General features: G+C 41.1%; 1 protein-coding gene across 3 annotated transcripts in view; it reads left to right on the plus strand.

Moving 5' to 3' along the window:
- RMND1 (required for meiotic nuclear division 1 homolog) overlaps positions 1 to 22094 on the plus strand; it is a 40634-nt gene extending 18540 nt beyond the window's left edge. For all 3 annotated transcript variants that reach the window (XM_039531941.1, XM_039531942.1, XM_039531943.1), the window contains 10 exons: positions 311 to 419; positions 6095 to 6170; positions 8437 to 8476; positions 11033 to 11133; positions 12411 to 12517; positions 13400 to 13464; positions 14452 to 14528; positions 15690 to 15810; positions 21380 to 21496; positions 21853 to 22094. In XM_039531941.1, the coding sequence (XP_039387875.1) occupies positions 311 to 419; positions 6095 to 6170; positions 8437 to 8476; positions 11033 to 11133; positions 12411 to 12517; positions 13400 to 13464; positions 14452 to 14528; positions 15690 to 15810; positions 21380 to 21496; positions 21853 to 21885 (846 nt within the window). In that variant the 3' untranslated portion in view covers positions 21886 to 22094. The remainder of the gene's footprint in view (positions 1 to 310; positions 420 to 6094; positions 6171 to 8436; positions 8477 to 11032; positions 11134 to 12410; positions 12518 to 13399; positions 13465 to 14451; positions 14529 to 15689; positions 15811 to 21379; positions 21497 to 21852) is intronic.
- The last annotated feature ends 5120 nt before the right edge of the window (positions 22095 to 27214 follow it).

Consider the following 27214-nt stretch of genomic DNA (forward strand, 5'->3'; position numbering starts at 1 on the left):
CCTGCACAATCAGGAAGGATGAGGTAAATGTAGTACAGCAGAACACCTCTCCAGCAAGTGAGTCTTTGAGGAAGATGAGCCATTGTGCATGCATTGACCTCTGTGCATTATACAAAGGGGGCACATGTGAAGCTGGTTACCTTACCAGCCAATCTTTGGTGCCAAATGAAGGCATCCATAACACAGAGAGTAAAATAACAAATTTAAATTGGAAAAATGAATGTCAAATCATATAACAAACTTGGCCACAGAGCCAAACAAATATCCCTTCAGCCTTTTTTTAACCCAAGCTTGTATTCCTTTGGCACAGGATCTGATGCAGTGTACAGCCTTCGCAACAGCAGATGAATATCATCTTGGTAATCTGTGTCATGACCTGACTTCATATGGATATGTTGAAATAACAAGTTTGCCTAGAGGTAGATTTTTAAAACCTATTTTGAGCAGCTTTATCTTATTTTGGGAACAAAATATGGGTGAGTTATATAGAAAAGTAGTGGTTATTTTTTACACTTTCATATGTACTTTATCTTTGATCTAGTATCAGGGAATATTTTCATACCTTCGAACAAAATTGCCTTCTCTCAAAAATTTTTTAATAAAACAAAAACTGAAGACAAAACAAAACAAACTTTTGACAGAGCAACATTCTCTGCACTTGCAAATAAATTGCCCTGAAAAAATCATTTTGAAAGTTTACAGGAATTTTCAAATGGAAGGTTGTTCTGCTTCTAATTAACATTTCAAAACAAAATGAAGTTTTTCATGGTTCTCCTTCTTCTTCTTCTTTTATGCCACTTTTCCTGGTGAGGTTTGCGGCAGCAGCATGGAGAATAGGAAGGATGAGACCTCCTTTTCCTCTGCAACAGATTCCAGCTGTTGTCCCACAACTTTTAAACAAATAAAAAAACGGTGGGGGTTTTGATAACCAAAATTCTTCATTTTGAAAAATTTCAGAAAAAAATCAATTGTCAAATGAAAATTTTTCAAATCTTTTGACAAACCCTACTTTCCAACGACAAAAATGTTTAGTCTGAAATTTTTTTGACCAGCTGTCACGTAATAAGAAGGTAGCTGGTAACTGTTAAGAAGATAACATAACCAATAAGTGGTGACCTATATATTGACTACAAAAGGTCTAAACTAGAATGCAGCAATATACTTTCTATTCTGCAACCTACTTGTCACCGCAAGTATGAAGCTTTTTCTAGTAAGTAGTCCTTTGCCATCAAATTTGGCAGAATTAAGCTTTCATGTGAAAGTTTCTAGATATTATAGTTATGAATATAGCACAGCAGTAGTTTATATGTAGATTGTCATCTTTTGTCTACAGACAGTTCTAATTCCTCTATAGCTGCTCATAACTTTACCAATCTGCAGCAAAATGAAAGTTGACCAGTCTTGGCAGTTTCACAGCTGTTAATCAGAGCCCTGCAGATAAAAGTAAAAACACGTCTTTCACTCCGCTGTTGCTCAGAAAAGCTATGAGGCATTGTTGCTTTTTATTGGGGGGGGGGAAGCTTGGGATGGGAATAGAATAGGGAAAGACGTCTTTTGTGGGAAGCTGAGTAGAGCAGTGGTGATATCCTCAACCCATCCATCCCACTGCATGGGTCTTTGGGGTGGGAAGGAGGGAGGGAGGGGATGCTGCTTCTTTCCAACAGCCAGAAAGTTTAGACACTTCATATTTATTGGGTACTTTCTAGCGTGAGGCTGATCTTAAAAGCCCAGAACAAGATCCTGGGACAGCAGCCTGGTTAGAATCCCCAAAATTTTCCCATTTCCTTGCAGCTGGCTGGATTTTTCACCAGGGCACTTTCCCTAATCATCGATGCTCTTTTCCTGATCTTTATTGGCCCTTGAGTGTCTGATAAACTTTTCCAGCCCTGATCTGTATTATGAATTTAAGAAGTATCCCCTGAATACTGCTAGTTGGCCATCAGTAGGAGGAGAGAGAAGCTTGTTGAATATTTGCCCTTTAAAACAAACACCAAAGTGAAAGGATACATTTCTGATCAAGAAAATACAGTGGACATAGTGGGCCAAATTTAATCACTGCTGTAACTGTTGAAGAGTCCACTTTAGCAAGCATTCAACAAAATATTTGGCAATGATTCCACATGAGATTTTTCAGAAAAGCTGGGAAGCTGTGGCTTGGATATGAATTGTGTGATGAATCCTGAATACTAACCAGAGAATAATTCTTGGAATCATTGTTGGTCTGGAAGACCGCAAGTGTGGTTCCACAAATGTTGTCTCTTGAACAGTTTACTATCTTGGAAGAAGTGGAGAGTACATTAATCAAACTGACAATGTATGTGAAGGTAAGAGGGATGGAAGATACTGTTAACAGGCATTTCAGCAGTGCTTAGCATAGTATCACAAACATTAATAAATTAAGCCTGGCCAAACACCAGTGATGAAAGAAAGTGATATTAACTCACATTACAGATGGGGATGCAGAGACAGCTTACACTACTGTAAACAAGAACAGAATCTAGCCCTTTGGCTTCAAACACACAATACTTTTGGACATATTTTGATTGGAAAGATTATTGTGAAACACTGTACAACAGGTCTATGTGTATTAGAACAAAGGAGGCAACATTTCCATATGAATACTGGCTTCTTTTACTTCAGGGCAGTAATTTTGTCTCTTCTCTTGTATACAGCATACAGCACAATGGGGTCCTAACCCAGTTGGCCTTTACCATAAGATAAATATTATTGTTGTTGCTGGTGCCGTCCCCCCGATTATAGCTGCCATCTCTCCTGTCTCCTCCCTGCTTGCTCTGACTTCTCTCATAGATGCTAGTTTTCTGTTGGGTTGGAGGGAGATTTAATACACTTGTTTTTTTCAAACTGTGATTGTGCTAGCAACTAGGATGTTTTGTGGGTACTTATATCCTCATGCTGAATGTAGTGTCAGATGGCATGCTGACATGGCAATGATTGGATAACAACTCGCTCAGTCTTGCACACTGGAAAGTAAAATGTTGAGCATATATAAGTACAAAGTAACAAATCTGGGAATTATGTCCCTAGTCCCTGCCTATTAAAGTGCACTGGTTGCATTGTTATTTCATTTGGAAGCTATAGAATCATAGGACTGGAAGGGACTTCTAATCCAGTCCTCTGCACTCAAATAATCTAGCCTAGTCCCCTGCAGTCAAGGCAGGACTAAGTATTACCTAAATCATCCCTGACAAGTGTTTGTCTAACCTGCCCTTAAAAACCTCCAATGACTAAGGAGATTTCACAATCTCCCTCGGCAGTTTGTTCTAGTACTTAAGTTCCCTGACAGGAAGTTTTTCCTAATGTCCAACCTAGACCTCCCATGCTGCAATTTAAGCCCCTTGCTTCTTGTCCTATCCTCACAGGTTAAGAAGAATTTTTTTTCTCCCTCCACCTTGTTACCAACCTTTTATGTACTTGAAAAGTTATGGTATCTCCCCTCAGTCTTCTCTTCTCTAGACTAAACAAAACCAGTTTTTTCAATCTTCCCTCATAGGTCATGTTTTTGAGACCTTTAATCATTTTTGTTGCTCTCCTCTGGACTTTCTCCAATTTGTCACATCTTTTCTGAAATGTGACTCCCAGAACTGGACACAATACTCTGTGCTGATAAGACCTCAGCTGGCGTAGAGTGGAAAAATTACTTCTTGTGTCTTGCTTACAACACTACTGCTAATATATCCCAGAATGATGTTTTGCTTTTTTTGCAACAGTGTTACACTGTTGACTCCTATTTAGTTTGTGATCCACTATGACCTCCAGATCCCTTTCTGCAGTACTCCTTCCTAGGCAGTCATTTCCCATTTTGTATGTGTGCAATTGTTCCTTCCTATGTGGAGTACTTCGCATTTGTTCAAATTAAAATTCAGCCTATTTACTTCAAACCATTTATCCAGTTTTTCCAAATCATTTTGAATTTTAATCCTGCCCTTCAATGCATTTGCAACCCCACGTAGCTTGGTATTGTCTGCAGACTTTATAAGCATACTGTCTATGCCGTTATCAAAATCATTGATGAAGATATGGAACAGAACCGGACCCAAGACCCATCCCTGTAGGACCCCACTCAATATGCCCTTCCAGCTTGACCGTGTACCACTAATAACTACTCTGGGAACGGTTTTCCAACCAGTTATGCACCCCCTTATAGTAGCTTCATCTAGGTTGTATTTCGTTAGTTGGTTTATGAGAAGGTCATGCAAGACCATATCAAAAGTCTTACTAAAGTCAAGATATACCACATCTGCCACTTCCCCCCTATTCACAAGACTTGTTATTCTTTCAAAGAAAGCGATTAGGTTGGTTTGACACAATTTGTTCTTGACAAATCAATGTTGATTGTTACTTGCCACCTTAGAAATACTATAGTGGCAGACTACCACAGATTTTCCTAGAAGACCACAGACATGGAGAAAACAAGTATTTGGTGGGATATGGAGATGAGAAGTTATGGCTTATCCTAACTAGGTCTAAACTTTTGAAATGCCTACATAATTAGTATCAGAGGGGTAGCCGTTTTAGTCTAGATCTGTAAAAGCAACAAAGAGTCTTGTGGCACCTTATAGACTAACAGACGTTTTGGAGCATGAGCTTTCGTGGGTGAATACCCACTTGGTCGGATTTATTATGCATAATTTATTACTAAATGATTCTTCATCTTTTCTCGCTCATTCTCTGTTCATGTAGTTCTCTGTTAACTACACTGGACTGAATTCTGGCATGATATAAGTGGACAAAACTCCCATTAAATTAAATGGGATTTGTGCCCACTTATACCATGATATTACACGATAGCTATGTCAAATGTATCTTAACCATGATGGAAAGTATAACAAATACAGAGGAAATAACTGGGCAGTGATATTTTAAAGTGGGAAAATGAAGGGGTATGCTGACAAAGAACATCAAAGAACACTGATGATATTGTAATAGTTTTGCTCAGCGTTTGAAACTTGATCAACCACTACAACAACTTTCCCAATTCTGACTGCCTTAGTGGATAAAAGTCATGGCTTTTAAGTGGCCGATGTCAAGTCAGTTGGTGGTGTCAATTCAGTTTCCATTGGAAATGAATCCACATCACACAGTCACCACCTCAGGTAGCCCTTATAGATACTTGTTTCCCAAGTAAGCTTGCAATAAGGCAAAGGACTAAGTGGGCACAGACACTGAATTTAACACTTCACCCCAGCCCTAGAAGTGATTCTGTCACATTGGGGTTGATGCACATTTGGCTGCTATCTTAAGCCTTGTCTGCACTAAAAAGGGTTTGCTGGTATAGCTACAGCAGCAGCCCCACATAGCTTATCCCAATTCACCAAATGAAATAAGCCATAGCAGCAAAAACACTCTTTTTGATAGTAAAATTGCATCAACACACTAGGGCTTTTGGCAGCATGGCTATGTCTGTTATGGGGTATGATTTTTCACACTCCTAACCAACATAACTATGCTGGCAAAACTTAGTGTAAACCTGGACTTTTCAGTCCTTGCTGTATGGGAAAAGAGGATTTCAGTTTTCTGGGCTGGCAAGCTCAACAAGAAGGTTGGCTGCAACTGTGGGGGCATACCATTGTTCCTCTCACATCAGTCAGAATTCCTCTGGGTGGCATCCACTGACTCCTGGGTTTCCTTCATAGAGCAGTGTATACTTTCCAGGGTTCTCTGCTTGGTATCCCCCATCTGATTTCCTTGTTTACACCTATGACCTCACTCCCATTCCTATTTTTCATTTGTTGTCCACTGCCATCAGTTCAATCCTATGTCCTATATTCTTCATGAGTACTACATTTCACTACAATTTTTAAGGGGAACTGGGCTAGTGGAGTGCAGAATCAAAATCAGGAATGAATGTGCATTTTTGAGAACCCATGCAATTTTATATATTGTAATTGCTTCCTATATTCCCTCCTTTAAAGCATTTCCATTTTAAAAAAATATAGTACTTTTATTTTGGAAGTACTGTTCCCAGATAAAGACTGTTAAAACTGGAGTTAGTTATAAATGTTTAACAGGTTTAAAAAACAGAAACTGTTCTGCCTTCTAAAGTGTTATTCCCTTCCTCTTATTTTTAAACTAGATGCAGCAAATGTTTTAGTGATTGGCACGGAAAACGCTGCAAAAGAATATGATCCTGGTATGATCTTTTTCTTCAGGTAAGTTGCAAACCAAGCCTGCCACATATGATATATGTGGATGTAGAAAGCTACTTTGTCAGAGTTCAGGGCAACTGCACCTGTATTTCCTCCTCATAGTCTGACAAGGGTACCCATTCTAGGCTTCAGGCTCCTCAAGCAGTCACGTCACTTGGGTAGAGCCCCACGGGTTTCTACAGTATGAAAGTCAGTCTGCCTTAGCAGACCTGCTTTGCTTCTCCTCAGAGGCTATAAACCTACACACATGCTAATAAGTTTACCAGAGATCATCCCAACTCCAACAGGGGCTCTGGCAGGTGACCAACCCTCTCATCCCCACCAAGAGTGTTTTCTGTGGTTACAAGTTCACAACAGCTGTTAGCGCAGAACAAGTACCCCATGAATCTGAGTTCCTCATTGTTAGGCCTCTGATCTTGTCCTCATGTAACAGGTAATGAGCAGACAAAAGTCCCCTTCTCAGGGTGAAGCTTCAAAAGGCTTAGTTGTTGCATAACTGGAGGGGTACATTTGCATACACCTTCCCCTAGAGATTTCCTGGGAAAACCCACATCTTTAAAATTCATTCTTGTCTAGCCCATTGTTTCAAATAGTCCTTTGACGCAAATAACACTTCCCAGGGTTTATGTTAATCATGTCTCTCCCCTAGGACATTACATATAATCCCCCAATAATGCTACACATTTTTATTTTCAATACAATGAACTTGTAAGATACTGAAACTTATTTAATTAAGTTAAATTTTAATGAATTAAAGTGTGTCTAGCCTATTGCAGGAAATAGCCATATCTGTCATGTATTTTATTTAAATTATGTTTAAAAAAAAAAAGACTGTTTCCTTCTGGAGATCCAGGAAACATGATTCAACTACTTAAAAACATAGGCGGCGAGTTCCATACCCACGTGGTGCTCGGGCACCAGCAATATTCAGAGCCCGGGGCCCAGCTCCACCAATATTTAGGGCCGTGGGGGGGAGACCCAGCCCCACCTGCGGCCCCCCACACCTTCCCCAAGTGTCCCTGGGCCCCGACTTGCTGCCCCCATCCCCTGCTCGCCTTTCCCGGGCTCCGGAGCAGAGAGGCACTGACACACTGTCTCTTCAGGGCAGCTCCATGTTGCCTCTCTGAAGCAACTGCTGCCACAGGGTTCTAGTGCCCCCCCTCTCACTGCCAGAGCAGACTGACTCTGAGCCTGCCCTTCCCCCTCAAACCCTTCCCTTTTCCGGCAGGACCCTCCAGCAGCACAACCCCCTCACCCCCCCCCCCCGGCCCACAGTCACTGCTCCTGCCCCATGCTGGGCAAGGAGGCAGCCCCTTCCCTCAGTCCCAGTGAGGCTATAGTCGGGCAACAGCAGGGGAGGAGGTGCACGCAGCACCCCCCGGCACCCCCACAGGGGAGGTGGGGGAGATTCCTGGACCTGAGAGAGGCCCTAGGAGCACATGCAGTGACAGTGGTGGGGGTGAGTGTGCTGCTGGGGGGGCAGGAAAGTGGGGCTCCTCCCCCAGAGCTTGCTGCTGCCGGCAGGGAAGGGCTGGGGCGGGGTCCTCCTCTCTGGCCCCTGTCCCAGAGCAGCCTGCCTGCATCCCAAACTCATCCCCAGCGCTGCCTCAACCCCAGAGCCCACACCCCAGCCAGAGCTTTCACCCCACACCACACCCTCAACCATCTGTCCAAGTCCTGAGCCCCTCCAGTACCCCAAACACCTTATCCCCAGTCCCAGCCAGAGCCCTCACCCCCAACACTCCTACTGTCACCCTGAGCCCCTCGCACACCCCAAGCCCCCCATTGCCAGCCCCAGACAGAGCCCTCATCCCCTACACCCCTATTCTCGCCCTGAGCCCCTCCCACATTCCAAACACCTCATCTTCAGCCACAGCCCTCCTCACCCCTGTACCCCATCCCTCTGCACCCCTCCCTCACCCAAACTCCCTCCCAGAGCCTTGGGCAGGTGGGGGGAAGAGTTGTGGGGGGACGGAGTTTGGGCACCACCAAAATTTCTACAAACCTGCTACCCCTGCTTAAGTATTAAGTAATTAAATAATTCTGACTTTAAAACTATATTTGAGTATTTTTTGTATTAAAAATTAAAGCATGATTAACAGCATCGGTTATGGGGCTCATAGGAAGACTAAGCATTGTAAATTTTCTTGATTCACTTTGTGCAGAGGCAATTCCTGACAACGTGACTGTAGCATTAAAACACTTTTAAGTACAAAACAATGTAATCTGACCCTCAAGCCTAATGCATCCTTATGTTCTGTTAACACAGGGAAGGGTCTGTTGTGTTTTGGAATGTGGAAGAGAAAACGGTAAGTAGAAAAAGGAGCTGTATCATTTAAATATCAAAGCTGATTAAGGTGAAATTCTTGTCATTCCTGCAAAGCCTGAGCAGATGGGTTTTGCGTAGGTAACCTATGCAGGCGAGGGGAGGATTGAATTCTTCTCCTCAGTGAAGGCAGCCACTTGGGACTGCTTTAGGCAAGTGTGGATTGTTCTTTTGTAATCTTTGCATCCTGTCTGCTTGCATAAGGTGGGCAGGTCTTCCACAGTGCTATCCTTAGAAAATAATATCCCAGTTACAACAAAGTAGAAGCTCTAAGATGCCTTGCAGACCATGCCACCTGGTGCTGAAAGCCAGTCATGTCTCATAAATTAACTGGAGTCAAGCCAGGTCAGTACAGCAGTGTAACAACAATGAACCTCTAGATGATTATTCAGTATGTGACACCTTTCCCTTTCTTTCAATACTGAACTACACCTGGATAAGATTTTGGGGCACTGTGCTGTTGGAGACATCGTCTTAGATCACAGGTCCCTCATCTCTTGCAGATCCCATATCCTGGCCATTTACCAACTTAAGCTTCCCCTGCAGCTGGAATTGGGTACAATGGAACTGATTCTTTGTTGCTGTGCATCTTGTACAGTTATTTACACCAGTACAAAGTGGATGTAAAATACTAACGGAGTAGAATGGGAGCATTTTATATCTACTTCTAATTCACTTTTCACTAGTATTTTTGTTTTTTAAAACTACACAAGGGTTAGACAACAGAGAAGCACATATAAGGTCTAGTGTACACACACTTTTTGCACTGGTATAACTGTCGTTCTGGGTGTGGTTTTTTTTTTAATTTATTTTTTTTAAATCAAAATAGTTATACCTGCATAACCTGTAGTATGAAATGCAGTTACACTGGTATAACGGTGCCACATACAGTGTAGTTTATTTCCCTTCCTCTACTGGAATAATCTACACTAGTATAAGTGCCTTTATACCAGTATATCTGAAGGGCACCCTCAATACTACATACGGCCCTTGGATGTTGTTGGAAGTTTTGCTTAATCCATTGGCCTGTCTTTAATTTCCAAAACTGATTTACCACCTGCCTCCTGATTTCTCTTGAGAAGTCTACAAGGAAGATTTTAGCTAGGCTGTTAGATTCCCGTTGACTTAAAGGGTATGTTTCTGTTGACTTTAGTGGGCTTTGGATCAGACCCCAAATAGACACAAGCAGGCTGCCAGTGAAGTGTAGTCACTTCTGCGATGGAACACAACAGTTCAAGATAGGGTGACCAGACAGCGAGTGTGAAAAATTGGGACAGGGAGTGTGGGGTAATAGGAGCCTATATAAGAAAAAGACCCAAAAATCGGGACTGTCCCTATAAAATCGGGACATCCGGTCACCGTAGTTCAACAGCATACAGCAATGATGCATGACAGCTTAGGAAATGAAGAGGAAAACTGCATCAATTTGTAAACTGAACAGGGCATTTAGCTTGGCAGACAGGAATTACCCAAGTGGGAATGGCCGGAAAACGAAGGCTAGCAGCCCTACTTTTTGAGTATAGTGCCATGAGAGTTTAATGATTGTCTCAGCTAGAACCTGGATTTTTGGTCTCATGTAAATGACAGTAGCTTCAGCAAAGAACAAGCCTATGATTTCCTAGCTAAACAAATAAAGACAGTTAAGTTCAGCAGCAAAGTGTCTCGTGGCCCAAGTATTCAGTATTTTCTAAGGGGAAGGTGTGCTGCCTACTGAATCACTAATATTCAAAGTCCTATAGCACCGTGGATTCTCCCCCCAGGTCTATACAAATGCTGATCTGGCCTGATCTTGCTTAGCCTACAGGATCTTGTGAGATCACAGCCATAGATATTATAACTGCTGTAAAAATTAAAGGTACTTTATCTCGGCAATACAAATCAGAATTTCTCTACCTTTTTAGCAGTAATTCATGAAATGCTTGGCAGACCTTAGACACTTCAGTATGAAATTCAAAATGATATGGCAATGTTTCAGAAATTGCAGACCTCCATAAAAACATATGGCAATGACTTCTTATAGCATCATGTATATTGTCAATAAATATTATGAAAGCAATGAAGAAAGCTAACACCGCAGAGAAAATTATAGATTCGTGTAGGTACTAACTGATTTTAAAGTATCTGTCTTTGGAAACTGCTTTATTAGAAATTGATGAAACTAAAATTTTGCATTGAAAGATCCACTATTCTCCTTATTTTGAAGAGATAAGTGTTTAAAACTTGGGTACCCTAGTATAGTATAGTATAAGTGCCTAGATGGCATAATCTTTTGGCCAAATTAGTTTAGAATTTCTGTTCTGAAATGTACAGGATCAAAAGTCTTGTACTGTGGAAGATTTTCTGAATGGGATGTAAAATAATATTAAAATGGTTACTTTATCCTAATGCAAAAAAGTATTTTCACCACACCTTTAACATTCTTTAAATAAACATCAGTGTATTGCTTTAATTTTATGTATTAGATATTTGAAGACTTATGTGGGGCAATTGTGTAGTATTTGCTAACCATTTTAATAATGTGCAATTGTCTTTTTCCTAGATGAAGAAAATAATGCAAGTGCTGGAGCGGCATGAAATTCAGCCTTATGAAGTTGCACTGGTTCATTGGGAGAATGAAGAAATTAACTACAGGAGAGGAGAGTAAGCATTTTTCTGCATCCTTTACCCAAAAACATTCCTTTCCTACCTCTCCTCCAAAGGAGTAAGATAAGTGTTTTGAGGGGTAAATAGTATGGGCTACAAACACTAAATCCATTGGTCTTAATGGAGTATGCATTAATTTAAAAAAAAAAAAATATGGCTTTGCAGCATTACTTGTGATTTTGATGTTATTTACTAATCTTACTAAAGTATTAGAGTAAACTCCATTGCTTACATAATTGTAAGTTAAGTGCTCTTCAGCAGTCTCAAATGGAAGAACTCACACCTCATGAGGGCAGATATAAAGGAAAGGTGCATATTGAGACAGCTCTGATACAGAATGGTCATCACAAGGAGTATCTTGCCTTCTTAGATACATTGAAATACACTGAAAACATAACAGTTTCTAATAGGAGTAAAACTGGCATATCATGGAAGAAGACATGTGACCTTCCTTGACTTTGTTTCTTGTTAAATCATATCTTGAGATCATGATGAACGGAAGTTCTTGTTCAGAAAGATTTTTCATTGCAAATCATTGCTATTTCATAGAATACATTGTATTTAGTCATTTGTAGTACAATGCTGCTACATAAGATGGCCATTTTCATAGCCAATGGAAAACTGAATGTGTCGTAAATTATGGAATCTGTAACTATTGAATTGTTCCATTGTTTTTAGCTTCTCCTTCACAAGCATTTGTACTTTAAATTTCGGGACGCTTCCCAGACTCTCAGGTGGGACTTATGCAAGGCACCTTGAAACTTGCAGGACTCATGACTTCTACTTTGCTGCTGGCACACTGAAGAGAGCTGTGTGTGGGTGGGGGGGAGAGTACCACAATTCAAGAAGGGAAAGGAGTGGAAATAGAGTGACAGAACAGAATAGGAGAGACAAAAACAAGAACAATGAAGTAGAAAGAGAAAGCACAAGAGGGGAGGAGGAGTGAGTGGGAAAGAGAAGTCCATCGTCCTGCTGTTTCTCTGAATTTTCTCAGTAGTGCTGCAGTTGATGTAGAAGATACTAATATTAGGTTTTTGCAGAGGAGTTGCTGGTGTAGAGGTTGAAGAAAGGGCTCTAGGTGGATTTTCTCTCACTTTAATCGTGACTGAGAGCAAAATGCAAGGAAGTGAGATGGAGCAGTCATATACACTGCTCCATGTTTTTAAATTTTAAAAAGGTGCATGAGGAATTTCCTTGTGTAAAAGATTCTACTCCGACTATCCATTTTTAGAGGTGACTTAGTCAATGAAGATGTCTCAATCCTGTTTTTACAGAGGCCAGTCAAAGCTCCACAGAGGAGAAATCTTGTTAAATTCTGACCTGGATATTGATGAAGTAATTCTGCAGAAATTTGCCTTTTCAAATGCTCTTTGCCTTTCTGGTAAGCTAATACTTTATGTAGTATCCAATTTTACCTAAGATTGTGAAATGCCATCACAAATTTGGACATATACAATATAAGGGATGGAGGGAGAAGATGACCTTAAGCAAACTTTATATATGGTGAATGTCTGTCTGTCTGGGAATCCGGTGTTGTTACATGGGTTACTCTCATTCATGAAAGTGAGGTATGCACATAAGTTGCCAGAGGCTGAATAGGAGGATTACTCTCATAGTTTTTAACGTGTGTTTTGTAAATTGGAGCCCTACTTTGGTCACAGGTAAATCTTTTAAAACAACATGCTTGAGGAAACATACCTTTTTTTTTCAGTTTACATCTCTTCCCTTCCCCAACCCTAAATACTCTACTAGTATTAGATGAACTAGAAGATAGCAGCAGTTTGTGCCTGAAGCACATAGTGTGCCTGCACAGCCACTACCCGTGCATGCTGAACATCTTCTATAGATAAACAGAAGACTTCTTTATCCAGTTCTGTCTGTTCTACACCTTTTATGAACACCAACTTCACCAAAAACAGAAGGAAATTTACCTCATTAAAATATATATTAACACAAACACTGCAGAAACATTGTTCTGACTCTCTCTGTTTGCAGAGCAATGTCAGGCAACTCCCAGATTAGTTATTCTAACACAAGCCTTGAACAGCTACAAGTGATAATGTATATTTATAGACTTAAAACTAATGAGCAAGTGATATTTATTTGAATGTCTGGTTATTTAGATAATTTAAGTCATAAAAAGTCAACTGCAGTTTAATGGAATCTTGAAACATTGGCAAATAGGCACTGTGTTTTATGGTTACTTGAATTCTGAGACAACACATGAGATGTAATGTCCTATTTTGTTAATTGTTTGTTGCAGTAAAACTGGCCATTTGGGAATCATCCTTGGATAATTTTGTGGAATCTATCCAGTCAATTCCTGAGGTGAAATTTCTGTTTACTTGTGTTTTTTTGTTTTTTTTTTTAAATTCTTTGTAAAGAATTAATTTTATCAGGAAAAAGATATTGGGAAAGCATTTGAATGGCTAATAGATTTGACTGTAAAGCCAAAGCAGGTATAGAAGCTCAGGGCATCTGCACTGGGTGGAATAAGGAAAGATGTTTAAAACCTTTTTTAAAGGGATGTGATTGTCTGCATGCAAAAATGTTTTCACACAGGTGCACTTGCTAGAACATACATATGCGTGTACAATAAAGTATCAACCTTTTCAAAATTCAGTCAGAGAATAGTGCAGCATCCCTGATCAAAATCTAAATCAACATGAACTTGATTAAAATCTCAAATGTGAGTTTTCCTGAGATTTTAATTAAATCAAGATTGCAATGTCCCATATCACCTATATAGAAACCACAGCATTGAAAGCACCGCTCAATGACTTCTTTCTCCAGGGAAAAGGGTGGGAATCCTTAGCTTGGCTCTTTAAAAACAATTTATTCACTTTTTTTTTGAGCGTCTCAAAAGAATAAATTAAGAAAGCTCAGTAGTTACATGATAAGAGAGAAAGTTCTATCATATATTAGAAACTAAATAGAGACAAAACAGAATAAAAGGGAATAAGTGGTCCATTTTCAGCCTGGCTAAAGTTTAACAAGGGGTGTTCCAAGGGTCTGTGTTAGAAGTGGTGGTGTTTAATATATTGATCAATGATCTAGAAAAAGGTTGATCAGTTGGATGTGACACAACAGGTTACCAAAGTATTTAGATAAATCAAGACTATAGAAGACTAAGGATCCCCAGAGTGACCTAACAATGCAAGGTAAATGGGCAGTAGTGCACATTAGAAGGAATAGTTTGAACAACTGGTACAATGGTCAGGGTGTAAGACTCATGATTTTTTTTTACCGAGCTTAAATAAAATAAGCAGTTATGGAATGTCTTTGGCTAATGATTTATCACTAACTTCTCTGCAGATATTAAAATCAAGAAAAAAAGTGAAACTCTCTCATGCTGATGTAATGCAGAAAATTGGGGAACTCTTTGCCTTACGGTAAACTTTTTTTTAAGGGCTCACACCCTATCATTTCAAAGAGTATATTAATAGATTCTTAGAGTCCAGTGCCAGAAAGAAAGAACCTTTGTGACCCATGATTAAAAGATTGGCAAACATCCTTATACTGATAATTTCAAGGAGCCCAATTTATTTACTTTAACAAAGAGAAGGCGAAGGGATAATTTGAACCCAATTTATAAGTGTCTACATGGGTAACAAACATTCGATAATGGGCTCTTCAATCTAGCAGAGAAAAGTATAACAATCCAATGCCTGGAAGGTGAAGCTAAACAAATTCAGACTGGAAATAAGGCATACTTTTTTAACAGTGCGGCTAATTAGCCATTGGAACAGTTTAGCAAAGGTTGTGGTGGATTCTCCATCACTGGCCATTTTTAAGTCAAAATCTGAGGAGTTTTACTGTGATAAAAATAATTCCTTTGTTGTGACCCTCTCACAAATCACATAAGTGTGATTGTAATAAACATTACTATATATGTCCCATACAACTTAAATTTAATAAGTTAACAGGTGGAAGGGGAAAAAAGGGCTATGAAGACACACAGCTATGATATGAACACTACCTGCTAAAGCTCTGGATTTCATATCCACACCTAAAGAGCCTTTTGCCAGTGGGCTGGAGGAAACTATTGTTAGTGATCCTGATAACCAGCATTCAATATCTGTTTTATGCTGGAGGTGGGAGATATTACAAAGTAACTTCGATGCTGTTGTGACAAAAGGCCTGGCATGGGAAGGTGCTTCCCACTCAAGTCTATTGCTGTAGGTGTTCAGCACCTCAGGCCTAAGCAATCTGTCACAATAAGTTTGTTTATTTCAAAACCATCTGTCTATACTGATATTGCTGTATAGCAAAAAGTGACTCATTCATGAGGGTCTAGTGACTTTCAGTTCTCAGAACAACCAATTTAAGCAATTATTACTGTTTAGTATTAGTCTCCTGTCCCCGGATTTGTTTTTTCTATAGGGAATAAGGGGAAATACTTCATACAGTTAAAGTTGATGTTTTTAAATAAACACTGTAGAAATTGGTAGGAAACTGAATAAACTTTAATCATTGCTTTGAAATAGCACTATAAATATTTCAACCTTTAATTGCCAAAAGAACTTTGAACTACCATAACCATCCCTCTTTAGGCACTGTATAAATCTGAGTTCAGACCTGCTGATAACTCCTGACTTCTACTGGGACAGAGAAAACCTTGAAGAGCTTTATGACAAAACCTGTCAGTTTCTCAGCATTAATCGCAGAGTTAAGGTAAGTTTTTCGCAAGTAGAAGGTTCTCCCTCACCCATAACAAGTCTTTGTAATTACATGAGAACATAAGAATGGCCATACTGAGTCAGACCAAGGGTCCATCTAGCCCAGTATCCTGTCTTCCAACAGTGGCCAATGCCAGGTGCCCCAGAGGGAATGAACAGAACAGGAAATCATCAAGTGATCCATCCCCCGTCGCCAATTCCCAGCTTCTGGCAAACAGAGGCTAGGGACACCATCCCTGCCCATCTTGGCTAATAGCCATTGATGGACCGATCCTCCCATGAATTTATCTAGTTCTTTTTTGAACCCACTTATAGTCTTGGCTTTCACAACATTTTCTGGCAAAGAGTTCCACTAGTTGACTGTGCGTTGTGTGAAGAAATATTTCTTGTTTTAAACCTGCTGCCTATTAGTTTCATTTGGTGACCCCCTAGTTCGTGTTATGAGAAGGAGTAAATAACACTTCCTTATTTACTTTCTCCACACCAGTCATGATTTTATAGATCTCTATGATATCCCCCCTTAGTTGTCTCTTTTCTAAGCTCAAAAGTCCCAGTCTTATTAATCGCTCCTCATACGGAAGCCATTTCATACCCCTAATCATTTTTGTTGCCCTTTTCTGAATCTTTTCCGATTCCAATATATCTTTTTTGAGATGGGGCAACCACATCTGCATGCAGTATTCAAGATGTGGGCGTACCAAGGATTTCTATAGAGGCAATATGACATTTTCTGTCTTATTATCTATCTCTTTCTTAATGATGCCCAACATTCTGCTCACTTTTTTAACTGTTGCTGCAGATTGGGTTGATGTTTTCAGAGAACTATCCACAATGATTTCAAGATCTCTTTCTTGAGTGATAACAGCTAATTTAGACCCCATCATTTTATATGGATAGTTGGGATTATGTTTTCCAATGTGCATTACTTTGCATTTATCAACATTGAATTTCATCTGCCATTTTGTTGCCTAGTCACCCAGTTTTGAGAGATCCTTTTGTGGCTTTTTGCAGTCTGCCTGGGACTTAACTCTCTTGGGTAGTTTTGTATCATCTGCAAATTTTGCCACCTCACAGTTTACCCCTTTTTCCAGATCATTTATGAATATGTTGAACAGGACTGGTCCCAGTACAGACCCCTGGGGGACACCGCTATTTACCCCTCTCCATTCTGAAAACTGACCATTTATTCCTATCCTTTGTTTCCCATCTTCTAACCAGTTACCAATCCATGAGAGGACCTTCCCTCTTATCCCATGACAGACTCTGGTTAGTCTTCTGCTGAGCAAGACTACTCCATGAGTTGTTATAAATTTGACTCTGTCCAGTGAAGCAGAGATTGAGAGACTGACCTGGATTTTTTAATGGTTTTAAACTCTTAATTAATAAAAGTTCAATATTATTTACTGCAAAAAAGATATTTTGTACAAAATAATAGGGGCCTGTAAGTTGCATCCTCTTCTATAAGTTTTTTATTTGCATTTTTTCTGTGACAGATTCATGATACTCCCCATTTTTGGCCATGACAAACAGCTAACCTTTATCATTCTGGCTTACATGTAAAGAGTATTTTTTCCAAGCCTTTAAGTAAAGTTTAAATTTTAACAGGAAGAGTTTTTCTTTTGTTCTAAAATACCAAACAATATGTAAAGAAGCAAATAAATTTTTTTCTTCTGCTTTTGGGGTTTTTTTTATCAAGTAAAAGTGTTTTAAAGAAACAATTGGTAGAATGAGCTGTAGTAAAATGAACATGCTGCTTAGGCCTTGTCTATACTACAGAGTTTTGTCGACACAAGTTATGCTGATGATCGAAAACTGGTATTATTACATTGCTTGTGCATGTTGACACAATGCTCCTTCTGTCGGCAGAGCATGTCCATAGTTGGTGCACTGTGAGTAGCTATCCCACTGTGCAACTTGTCACCTTCTTCAGCTAGGAGTTATGGGCTCAATGTCTTGTGATGCAGTTCCATGGGCTTCCGAATGCATTTTGTGGCATTTTTCAACGGCCTCAGTTTACTGTGTGCCTGCTATCTCTGTCTCAAAGGATGGATCCTGCACTGCTCTCTACTGTTGTGGTCACTGTTATGAACACATTGCGGCTGGTCATTCAGTATATCATGAACAGGAATCAGAGGTGCCTGACCTGCTGTGTGCCATGGAAAGAAACAACATCAGATTACTTTTGGCATTCACAGAGCAGCTGCACACGGTGGACCGTTGCTTTTGGCCTCGGGAAACAAGCACTGAGTGTTTAGGATCACATCATTATGCAGGTCTGGGATGACAAGCAGTAGCTGCAGAACTTTCGGATGTGGAAAGCAACCTGGAACTGTACGTGGAGCTCGCCCCAGCACTGCGGCACAAGGACACCAAAATGAGAGCTGCCCTCTCGGTGGAGAAGTGCGTGGCAATTGCTGTGTGGAAGCTGGTAACTCCAGACTGCTACCAGATGGTCACGAATCAGTTTGAAGTCGGTAAGTCCACCGTTAGGGTTGCAGTAATGCAAGCGTGCAGGGCCATTAATCGCATCATGCTACAAAGGACTGTGACTCTTGGGAATGTGCGTGAAATAGTGGTTACTTTGCGGCAATGGGATTCCCTAACTGCGGCGGGACATGTTGTGATTGAGTACATCAGTAGAAGGGGGACTTCTCTGTGATATTGCAGGAGCGTGTGAATCACCGTGGGCGTTTCACTGACATCAACGTGGGGTGATCTGAGACAGTGCATGACACACACATCTTCAGAAACACTGGCCTATACAGAAAGTTGCAAGCAGGGACTTTCTTTCCAGACCAGAAGATTCCAGTGGGGGACGTTGGAATGCCCATAGTGATCCTGGGAGACCCAGCGTACCCCTTACTCACATGGCTCACGAAGCCTTACCCTGGAAACCTGGACAGCAGCAAGGAGCACTTCAACAATAGGCCGAGCAGGTGCAGAATGACCATAGAATGTGCCTTTGGCAGATTAAAAGCATGCTGGTGCTGTCTTTATGGCAGGTTAGACCTCAATGAGAAACCAGAAGTCAATTACTGTTGATCTCAGTGGAAGTTACAGGCTCTTAATCCCAATCATTGACGGTCACAGAAGGAAAAAAAACCATGACTGAGATACAACAGAAAATTAAACCAGAGCCTTTTAATATTAGAAGTCTCTGAATTCTTGGGATACTTAACGTACTTGCCATTTGAGGGTCCTTGTTTTTCCAACAGCATTGGTTGTGACATAAAAGGAGTTTTAGTGGACACCAAAGGGTAAGAATGGTGTTGTTGAGTCCTGTGATAAAGAGCTGGGTATCTTTTCTCAACCCCAAACTGTATTACACAGCTGCTTAAGTAAAAAGATAGTGACAAAGTCAAGACAGGTTTCACTGTGTGAATACTGAATAGGCTAGATGCATACATTGTGGGTGATAGGGAAACTCTGAAGTTACAGAAGTCTCCTTCCTCCAAAATTGTTTTGGAAGGCAACACCTCACCTTGCTCCAGTAAATCACTCAGTTCACTGTTCTCAGTACTGCCCTGAACTGCATCAGCAGACGGACTAACCCAAAGATGTGTCACAGGCATTGCCTTATTGCTTACTTAATCTTTGACCTATTAATCTGTTTAAAAGTTTCTGGTTATGATGGACCTGATAGTATTTGGGGATGGTGGGGAGCGAAAGGAAGTTATACCTATCTAATGGTGGGATGTTGAGAGTCTTAAATCATTAGTGTTTGTAAAGCACTCCAAGGACTTTGGATGAAAGGTGCTATAAAAGTGGGTCGAGCTCATTCTACGAGAGTGCAAGCTACATCAATAGTGTTCCTCAGTGATGTCTCAATATTGGACATTCGCAAGGCTGACGTGGTCATCAATACATATGTTTTCGAACCATTCTGCCATTACCACATCATCCAAAGCAGATACAAATGTTAATGGGCCAGTCCTGCGGTCTTTGTTTAGATCAGGGGTGCCCAACCTATGTCCCAAGGCCATACACGGTACACAAGAACATTTCATAAGGCCCACGGCCTGCTTCAACACAATATACTAATGGCCGATTCATTACTGTTCTTTTTCTGTTTACTCTAATTCATCTGATACACGTTTTATGCACTGATTTCTTTGTTTTTTAAATAGACAATATTGTATATAGGTTGTTTCTATCTAAATAAATATCGAAACAAGCTGAACTTAAAATATAAATCAATACAGGTGCCTTTAAATCTTATTAAAATATGTAGAATCTATTTGGCCACACAAGGTTGTGCTTAGGTTTATGTAGCACTCGTGTGATAAGATTGGGCACCACTGGTTTAGATAAACTGAGTCCCACCTCCTGAGGTGGGTACTGCTTGAGTCACGTAAGTTGAATACACAGCTGCATCTTCTTGAAGAAGAAGAAACGGTTACTTACTGTAAATGGTTCCTTGAGATGTGACGCAGACATGTATTCCACAATCCCCCACCACATCCCTTCTGTATCAAGAGTCTAGTCTCTGGGCATTCAGGTGTGAATGAACTGAGAGGGTCGAGGTGGCATTGGCTCATATAGCCAAGGGAGGGGCTGTGGGCATGAGGTGCCAGTGCTGCCTCCTTTGGGTAACACTAGACAAAATTCTTTGGCCTTGGTACGCTGGGTGTGCACTCACCTAAGTGGAATACACATCTGCATCACATCTTGAGGACACTCAGTTACACTAAGTAACCGTTCCTCATTTTCTGTATAAACCAGGGAGATGTTAACAAAAGTGCTTCAGATGATCACTTGTCACAGTGTCATTTGGGGCAAGTGGCAGGTTCTGAAGGTAGTAAGAGCTCAAACCAATTAGGCTTTTTGAGTTCAAAACAACTTCTTTCATTTCACCTGGAATCCAATTGTAGGGCATTGGTGGCTGTGTGGCCTTTTCCTAAGTTCAGTGCTAGTCATATAAAACAGGCTTTGCTTTTTTAAAAGTTGATATGAATACTTATAAAATCACAGCTTTTTTTAAAAAATTCCAGCTGTTTATCTTACCACTATTACAATGTGCTCGATGGCTTTACATCACACAGATTCAGAGGTCTCGGGCATTCAATTTTTCCAGTAACTCAAAATGCCTATTAAATAATTAGTTGAAGCACTGAGAGAAACCACCCCTTCAATTTGGTTGAAGGGTAAGGATTTTTTTTTAATGGACTGTCTGAGTACCCACATGAGTTGTGCTTCCTGACTTAATTTCTTGTATTTTTAGGGTTTAGACTACATAGATGACCTATTAATTTTATTCATCTTGGCTCCTATGAACGTGTATTTTTACTGGACATTATTCATTCTTATGATGAATTGACAGACTAGCTTCAAGGTGTTTTCATTAAAAAGCTTGCTACTGTGTTTATGTGGAGTAACACAAGGGGCTGTGCTGTATACTTTTGCACAGTGAAAAATCTGTATCAGCCTGGAAACCAAACAGTCATGTTTAAGTTAGATAATTTCTGTGTTTGGTTAGCTTTCCTTAATGATTTCATAGAATTTGTTTAACTCAGGCTTTCTGCAGATGCAAACCCTTCAACAGAAAACATATGTTTTTGCTGCAGGTAATGAATGAGAAACTTCAGCACTGCATGGAGCTAACAGACCTGATGCGAAATCACCTGAATGAAAAACGTGCCCTGCGCTTGGAATGGATGATAGTCATACTCATCACTATAGAGGTTAGTTTGGTGTTCAGTTGCCACGCTTTTATTAATCACTCTGCAGAAGAAAATTAAATAATGAAAATACTATGATGCAGGAGTCACCCACTGTTGCAGGTGTAAGCAGCTGTATATTTTACATGGCATGATTTGAAATATCGTGGAATTAGTTTATGCTTATGTAGCCTGTGTGTAGGAGTAAGTCTTCAGTTTTGGTTATTTCATGTATCATCACTGAGCCTTTTCTTTTGGTTTGCAGCTATCAATAGTCCATCTCTTCAGATTATTTCGTTTACCTTTTACCTTTTTTGTAGTATTAAAAAGAACTTGTACTATGCAACTCCTTATTAATACTTGTATTCATTACTGTGCAGGTCATGTTTGAACTTGCCCGAGTAGTTTTCTGACCATGGCAGAAGCTAAGAACATCTGAGAAAAGTATGACAGGACCATATTCAGAACAGAAAAAAGTTCCTTGCTCCCACCTCTTTATTTTCTGTACACTTCTGGAAAATGCTGTAATTATCTTACTAAATAAATGTATTTATGTATAAATAAATGTACGTGTTCAAATAAACTGTAAACTTTGTGAATAAATCGTAAGTTAGGTTCAGCACTACTAGACAACTGATCTTTTGATATAACACTAATCTATAGAATTTATGCATTTTAAGTGAAGTTTCTGCAGTGAGTAGGAAATGCTGTGTGTCAATAAATGTCTCCAATGTGACATTAGTTTTGTCTCAGTCATCATGGAGGGGACTCACTCGGCCTGTTCTGGTCCATGGATACCAAAGTCCTCGATGCTGTCCCTGCTTCCTCTCCCCCCACCCCCACCCCCTGTACTGAAGTGTTTGCTGCCTGCTCCCTTTGAGCACTGAAAAGATATTGATACACCTACCCCCTCGGTTCCATTTTTGGTGAAAGCTTGTCTTCCTTTCACATTTTGTTGCTTGAAATGTCTAGGAGACATTCTGGATGTTTGATCTGTCAGACCTTCACCCCAGGAACCCACAACTGCAACAACTTCTGCTTAAGGAAGCCCTTGAGGCTAGATCCTTTGGATCCATTCAGACTTTGGTTCAAAGGTCTAAAGAGTCAGCCTCAGCCCCAGTGGTCTCTGTCAATTCCAAAGGGATCCAAGCAGCTGCAGCCCCTATCAGGGCCAGACTTGGTTCCTGCGGCTCCTACAGTCAAGCCCCTGAACGATACAAGGCTGAACCAAGAAGCATGTGGTTGGATCCCAATGCCCTGGTTCTGGTAGAAAGGATAATGAACTGTTCGGCCACCCTTGCCAGTACCAAACCTCGTACCTCACATCAATCTGATCCTGACGTAACCCCTGCAGCTGCAGGACATGGGTCAGTTCCAACTGCCTCTTCCAGATCTTGGAAGATGGATTTAAGCAGTGCCTTTGAACTAGAGCTGTCAATGCCTTTGGTTTCAGGTGCTGTGGCACTGAGGAAAAAGCACAGGAGCAAGACAGCCAAAGTTAGCAGTGCTGGTTCCTTTGCATCAGAGCTATCATCCATACAATTCTGATGGAGTTGTAGTTGCAAAGTGGAGACATGTTTCACCCCCAGCTTCAGTAATGAAAAAGATGAGCCCATGTATCATTGGATCCGATGTTGTCCAAATCTTCAGATCTGCTGTCAGTTTCTGTGTCAGTCTGGTTACCTCTTGGTTCCAGAAAGTTGTTACTGTGGCAAGTAGTCCAAGTCCACCTTTCGGCTCTGGTCCATGCTTTGGATCCAGGTTTGAAGCACACAGCACCTAAAGCAGGGGTTCTCAAATTGGGGGTCGGAACCCCTCAGGGGGTCACAAGGTTATTACCTGGGGGATCGCGAGCTGTCAGCCTCCACCCCAAACCCTGCTTTGCCTCCAGCATTTATAATGGTGTTAAATATATTAAAAAGTGTTTTTAATTTATTAGCTAGTCTTTGAATGTGACCCCCTATGTGAAAGGGGTCACCAGTACAAACGTTTGAGAACCAGTGGGGCATGTAGCCTCAGTTCCAGGGTAGTCGTCTTCATCTCCTGTTAGTAAGATGAGACCACATCCAGTTGCTGGATCTTCCCTGGAACACTTTCTGATTCCCTCCTAGGATCCATACAGATTCTTCACACTCGGTTCTCCATACCTCTCTCTGGATCCATTTTCTATGCTCAGTACACTCTCCAGACCTGGATCTCTCCAGGAGGAGGACAGAGGAAGAATACACCTCTACCTCGATATAACGTGACCCAATATAGCACGAATTTGGATATAATGCGGTAAAGCAGTGCTCCGGGGCGGGGCTACACACTCCGGTGGATCAAAGCAAGTTCAATATAAGACGGTTTCACCTATAACACGGTAAGATTTTTTGGCTCCTGAGGACAGCATTATATCGAGGTAAAGGTGTACAAAGAACTGGAGCGAGGTTCGTACCACTCTTTGGGCCACCTCTGTCGGGATGGTCCTGACTCTCAGTTGTTGGGGAGACTGGCAGTCTTGGGGCCTTATTGGGGGCCACCTCAGGATCTCTTCACTTATCCTCCGCATGGGTGGAGAGGTGATGTTTCATCTGAAAAGCCCAAAGATCCTCAGGTCTGACTCCCAGATCCATTGATGCTACAATGATAGCTAATGCTCTTTCTGAGGATGATGAAATAGTGAACTCCTGTCTTTTAACAGGAGCATTTAGAGCAGGGGTTCTCCCAAGAAAATTTTTGGTGGCCTCAGAATGCAGCCACTAACCATTGCTGGTGGCCGCTCTGACAGTTTTTCCTAAAATACTAAATTACCTTTAGGAAAAACAAATCACACATGTACATGTCCGAATCATTGTAATTTATTTATGTAGGATTTTTTTTTTTGCAGACTCAATAATAAAAATGTCATTTTCTCTGTTCTTTACTGGACCTAAACAGAATAGAAACAAATAATGTGTTTTGCATGCTCTTGTTTCTTTTGTTTTTTTGGTTGCTTATTTTTTTAAGACTTGCTAGCTAGTTAGGCTGTGGCCATCCGAAAAGCCTCCGGTGGCTACATGTGAGAAATGCTGATTTAGAAACTGACCTTGAGCCTGACCTATCACCCAATTAACATGCAGTGGCTTCAGCCTTCTCTCGTGGGGATGCTATGTAGTTCCACAATTTGATGGATCACATGGTGTACATTTTGAATCTCTCTTCGGTACTGGTGGAAGAAACTTCCCACCTGGTATTTGATATCCTCAATGCTACTGTCAATAGTAAAATGTCACTCCCCATCCTCGATGAGTTGTTACAGCCAGACAAATCCGTGTGGTCCAATCCCACATCTTGTCCATCTGTCTCTAAGAATGCAAATTATACCAGATACTCTCTGAAGGGTTCTCTTATTTCAATACCCACCCTGTGCCCAATTCATTGCGGGTGACTGCTGCCAGCAACAAGGCAGGGTCTGAACAATCACACTCCATCCCAAATGATAAAGGGGGAAAAGATTGACTCCTTAGGGAGAAAGGCATTCTCCTCTTCCTCTTCATCCATTGGTATCAGGGTGGCAAACTATCAGGCAGACATGGCCTATTACCAATTCCATGTATGGAGGAAAGTGTTGCTTTTTTTCCAGGAGTTGCCTAATGACAGAAGGTTGGCAAATGCCATCTTATTGGAGGGTCAGATTTTGACCAAACATGTCCTCAGGGCCTTCTTCAGTGCTTCAGACTCTGCTGCTAGAGCATTGGTGTTGGCTGTGATCTTGAAGAGGCATGCCTGGCTTAGATCCTTCTCCTCAAGCTATGGACATTAGAAAGTAAGATGGAGGATCTCTCTTTTGAAGGGGAGGGTTTTTTTCAGTGAAAAGACTGACAACTTATTAGAAAAATTAAAGGCCACAAGATTGACAGCTCAATCTCTGGGATTGAGTCCATCTACTCAAAGAAGGCCCTTCACTCCCTTTTTCCGATACTAGATGCAGATCTACCCCCTTTGGTGTTTCTACTTTTTGTCATGTAAAAAATGCCAACACCACCAATAGTCTGTAGTCTCTCAGAGCCATTGTAGAAAGAGGCCTTTCAAACAAGTTTCCAAATCCAAACAGCTCACTTCCCCGTCAGCTCCTTCACTCCAGAAAATTAAGCCTCAATTTTGACAAGCTGTTCAAGAGTCAGGAACCAACCAACCAGCACTTTTCTGCCTCTGCGTTTGGAGACAGGCTAGCCTACTTCATCAACACATAGAAACAGATTATATCAAACCAATGGGTCTTAGAGATCATGGGAAAAGGCTATGCTGTACCATTTGAAAGACTGCTTTCTCCAAAATGCCCTTATCTGTCCTCTTCAGGGACTCTTCTCAGAAGAAGAAGTGGAGAAGTTGCTTCTGATAGGAGCAATCTAAGAGCTTCCTGCTTACCTCAGAGGTTTTACTCCTGATATTTTCTGGTAAAAAGGAAGGGTTGGGGTAGTGGGCATTTTGGCTGATACTACACATGAGGGAATTTAACAAGTACATCCAGAAGTTTTGGTTCTGTACACTGCTCTGGCCTCCATAATCCCTTTGTTGTTGGTTCTGGATTGGTTCATGACCATCTAAAGGATGTGTATTTCCATATCCCAATTTGCCAAAATCATCAAAAGTAACTTTGATTCATGGTGGCTGGGCACCATTTCTAATACCAGGTGCTTCCCTTTGGCCTTTCCCCAGCAGCCAGGGTATTTAAAAAATGCCTCTCTGTGGTAGTGATGTAGCTGCATAATCAGGGTATTTTTGTTTACACTTATTGACTGCTGCAGGCCACTGTACACAAGGAGCCGTTGAGCCACATGGTCACCATAATCAATCTTTTCTCAGACCTAGCCTTTTTTCTCAACCTTCCAAAGTCAATCAAAAGGATTCCTTTTATAGGCACCATATTGAATTCAGTAAAAGGGAGAGCTTTTCTGCCAAATGAGAGATTTCTCAAAGTGAGGCAATGTCTATTAAAGACTCAAAGTTGCCCTACACTGAGGGTAAGAGTCGTCTTGTGGATCTCATGGGGTACATGGCAGCCACTACTTATGTGACAGCCCAGCTAACCATGAGACTTATACAGCAATGGATGGCCCAGCATGTTTACACTCCAGATTGGGACAGTCTTCAGTTATTGATCACCATGTCTCAGAACGTTATAATCTCGCTACACTAGTGGTCAAGCAGGAAGAACATGCAATTTGGCTCATCAGAGACAGCGCCTACATGCACAGGTGGTCCCTGAAGGATCAGTTGGATCAGACCATATTTTTCAGAGGGGTTGACTAACTGTGGACTGTTCACAATGAAGTTCAACAGAAAGTGTCATTGTTTATCTTCCAGAGCAGGCTTGGACAGTCTATCTCTAACAGATACTATCCTGCTGCAATGGGGGGAGAGTCTGATGTACATCTTTCCTCCTTTTCCCTTGAGACAGAAGGTGATAAGGAAGATACATCAGGGCAGGGCAAGGATGCTATTCATTGCTCTGCTGTGGCCACATCAACAGTGGCTTACTGATATCCAGCTATCCAGCAGTATCTTTATGCTCCTCCTCTCTCTCCATCTCTCGTGTCCCAGGAGGGGTGACTCTTCCTCACCTGATGGCATGAGCAACTAGACTTTGATTCTGCACTTGAGTAGTCATCTTTCTCTGTATGCAGGCCATACTAGTTAATTCTAGATAGTAGCAGTTTCTAGTTGACTGTTTTCTAAAGTAGTCCAGATTGCAGGCATGGATGCAGAGGAAGTCTGATT

This window comes from Mauremys reevesii, linkage group 3 (genome assembly GCF_016161935.1).
Source record: "Mauremys reevesii isolate NIE-2019 linkage group 3, ASM1616193v1, whole genome shotgun sequence".
Lineage (NCBI taxonomy): Eukaryota > Metazoa > Chordata > Testudines > Geoemydidae > Mauremys > Mauremys reevesii.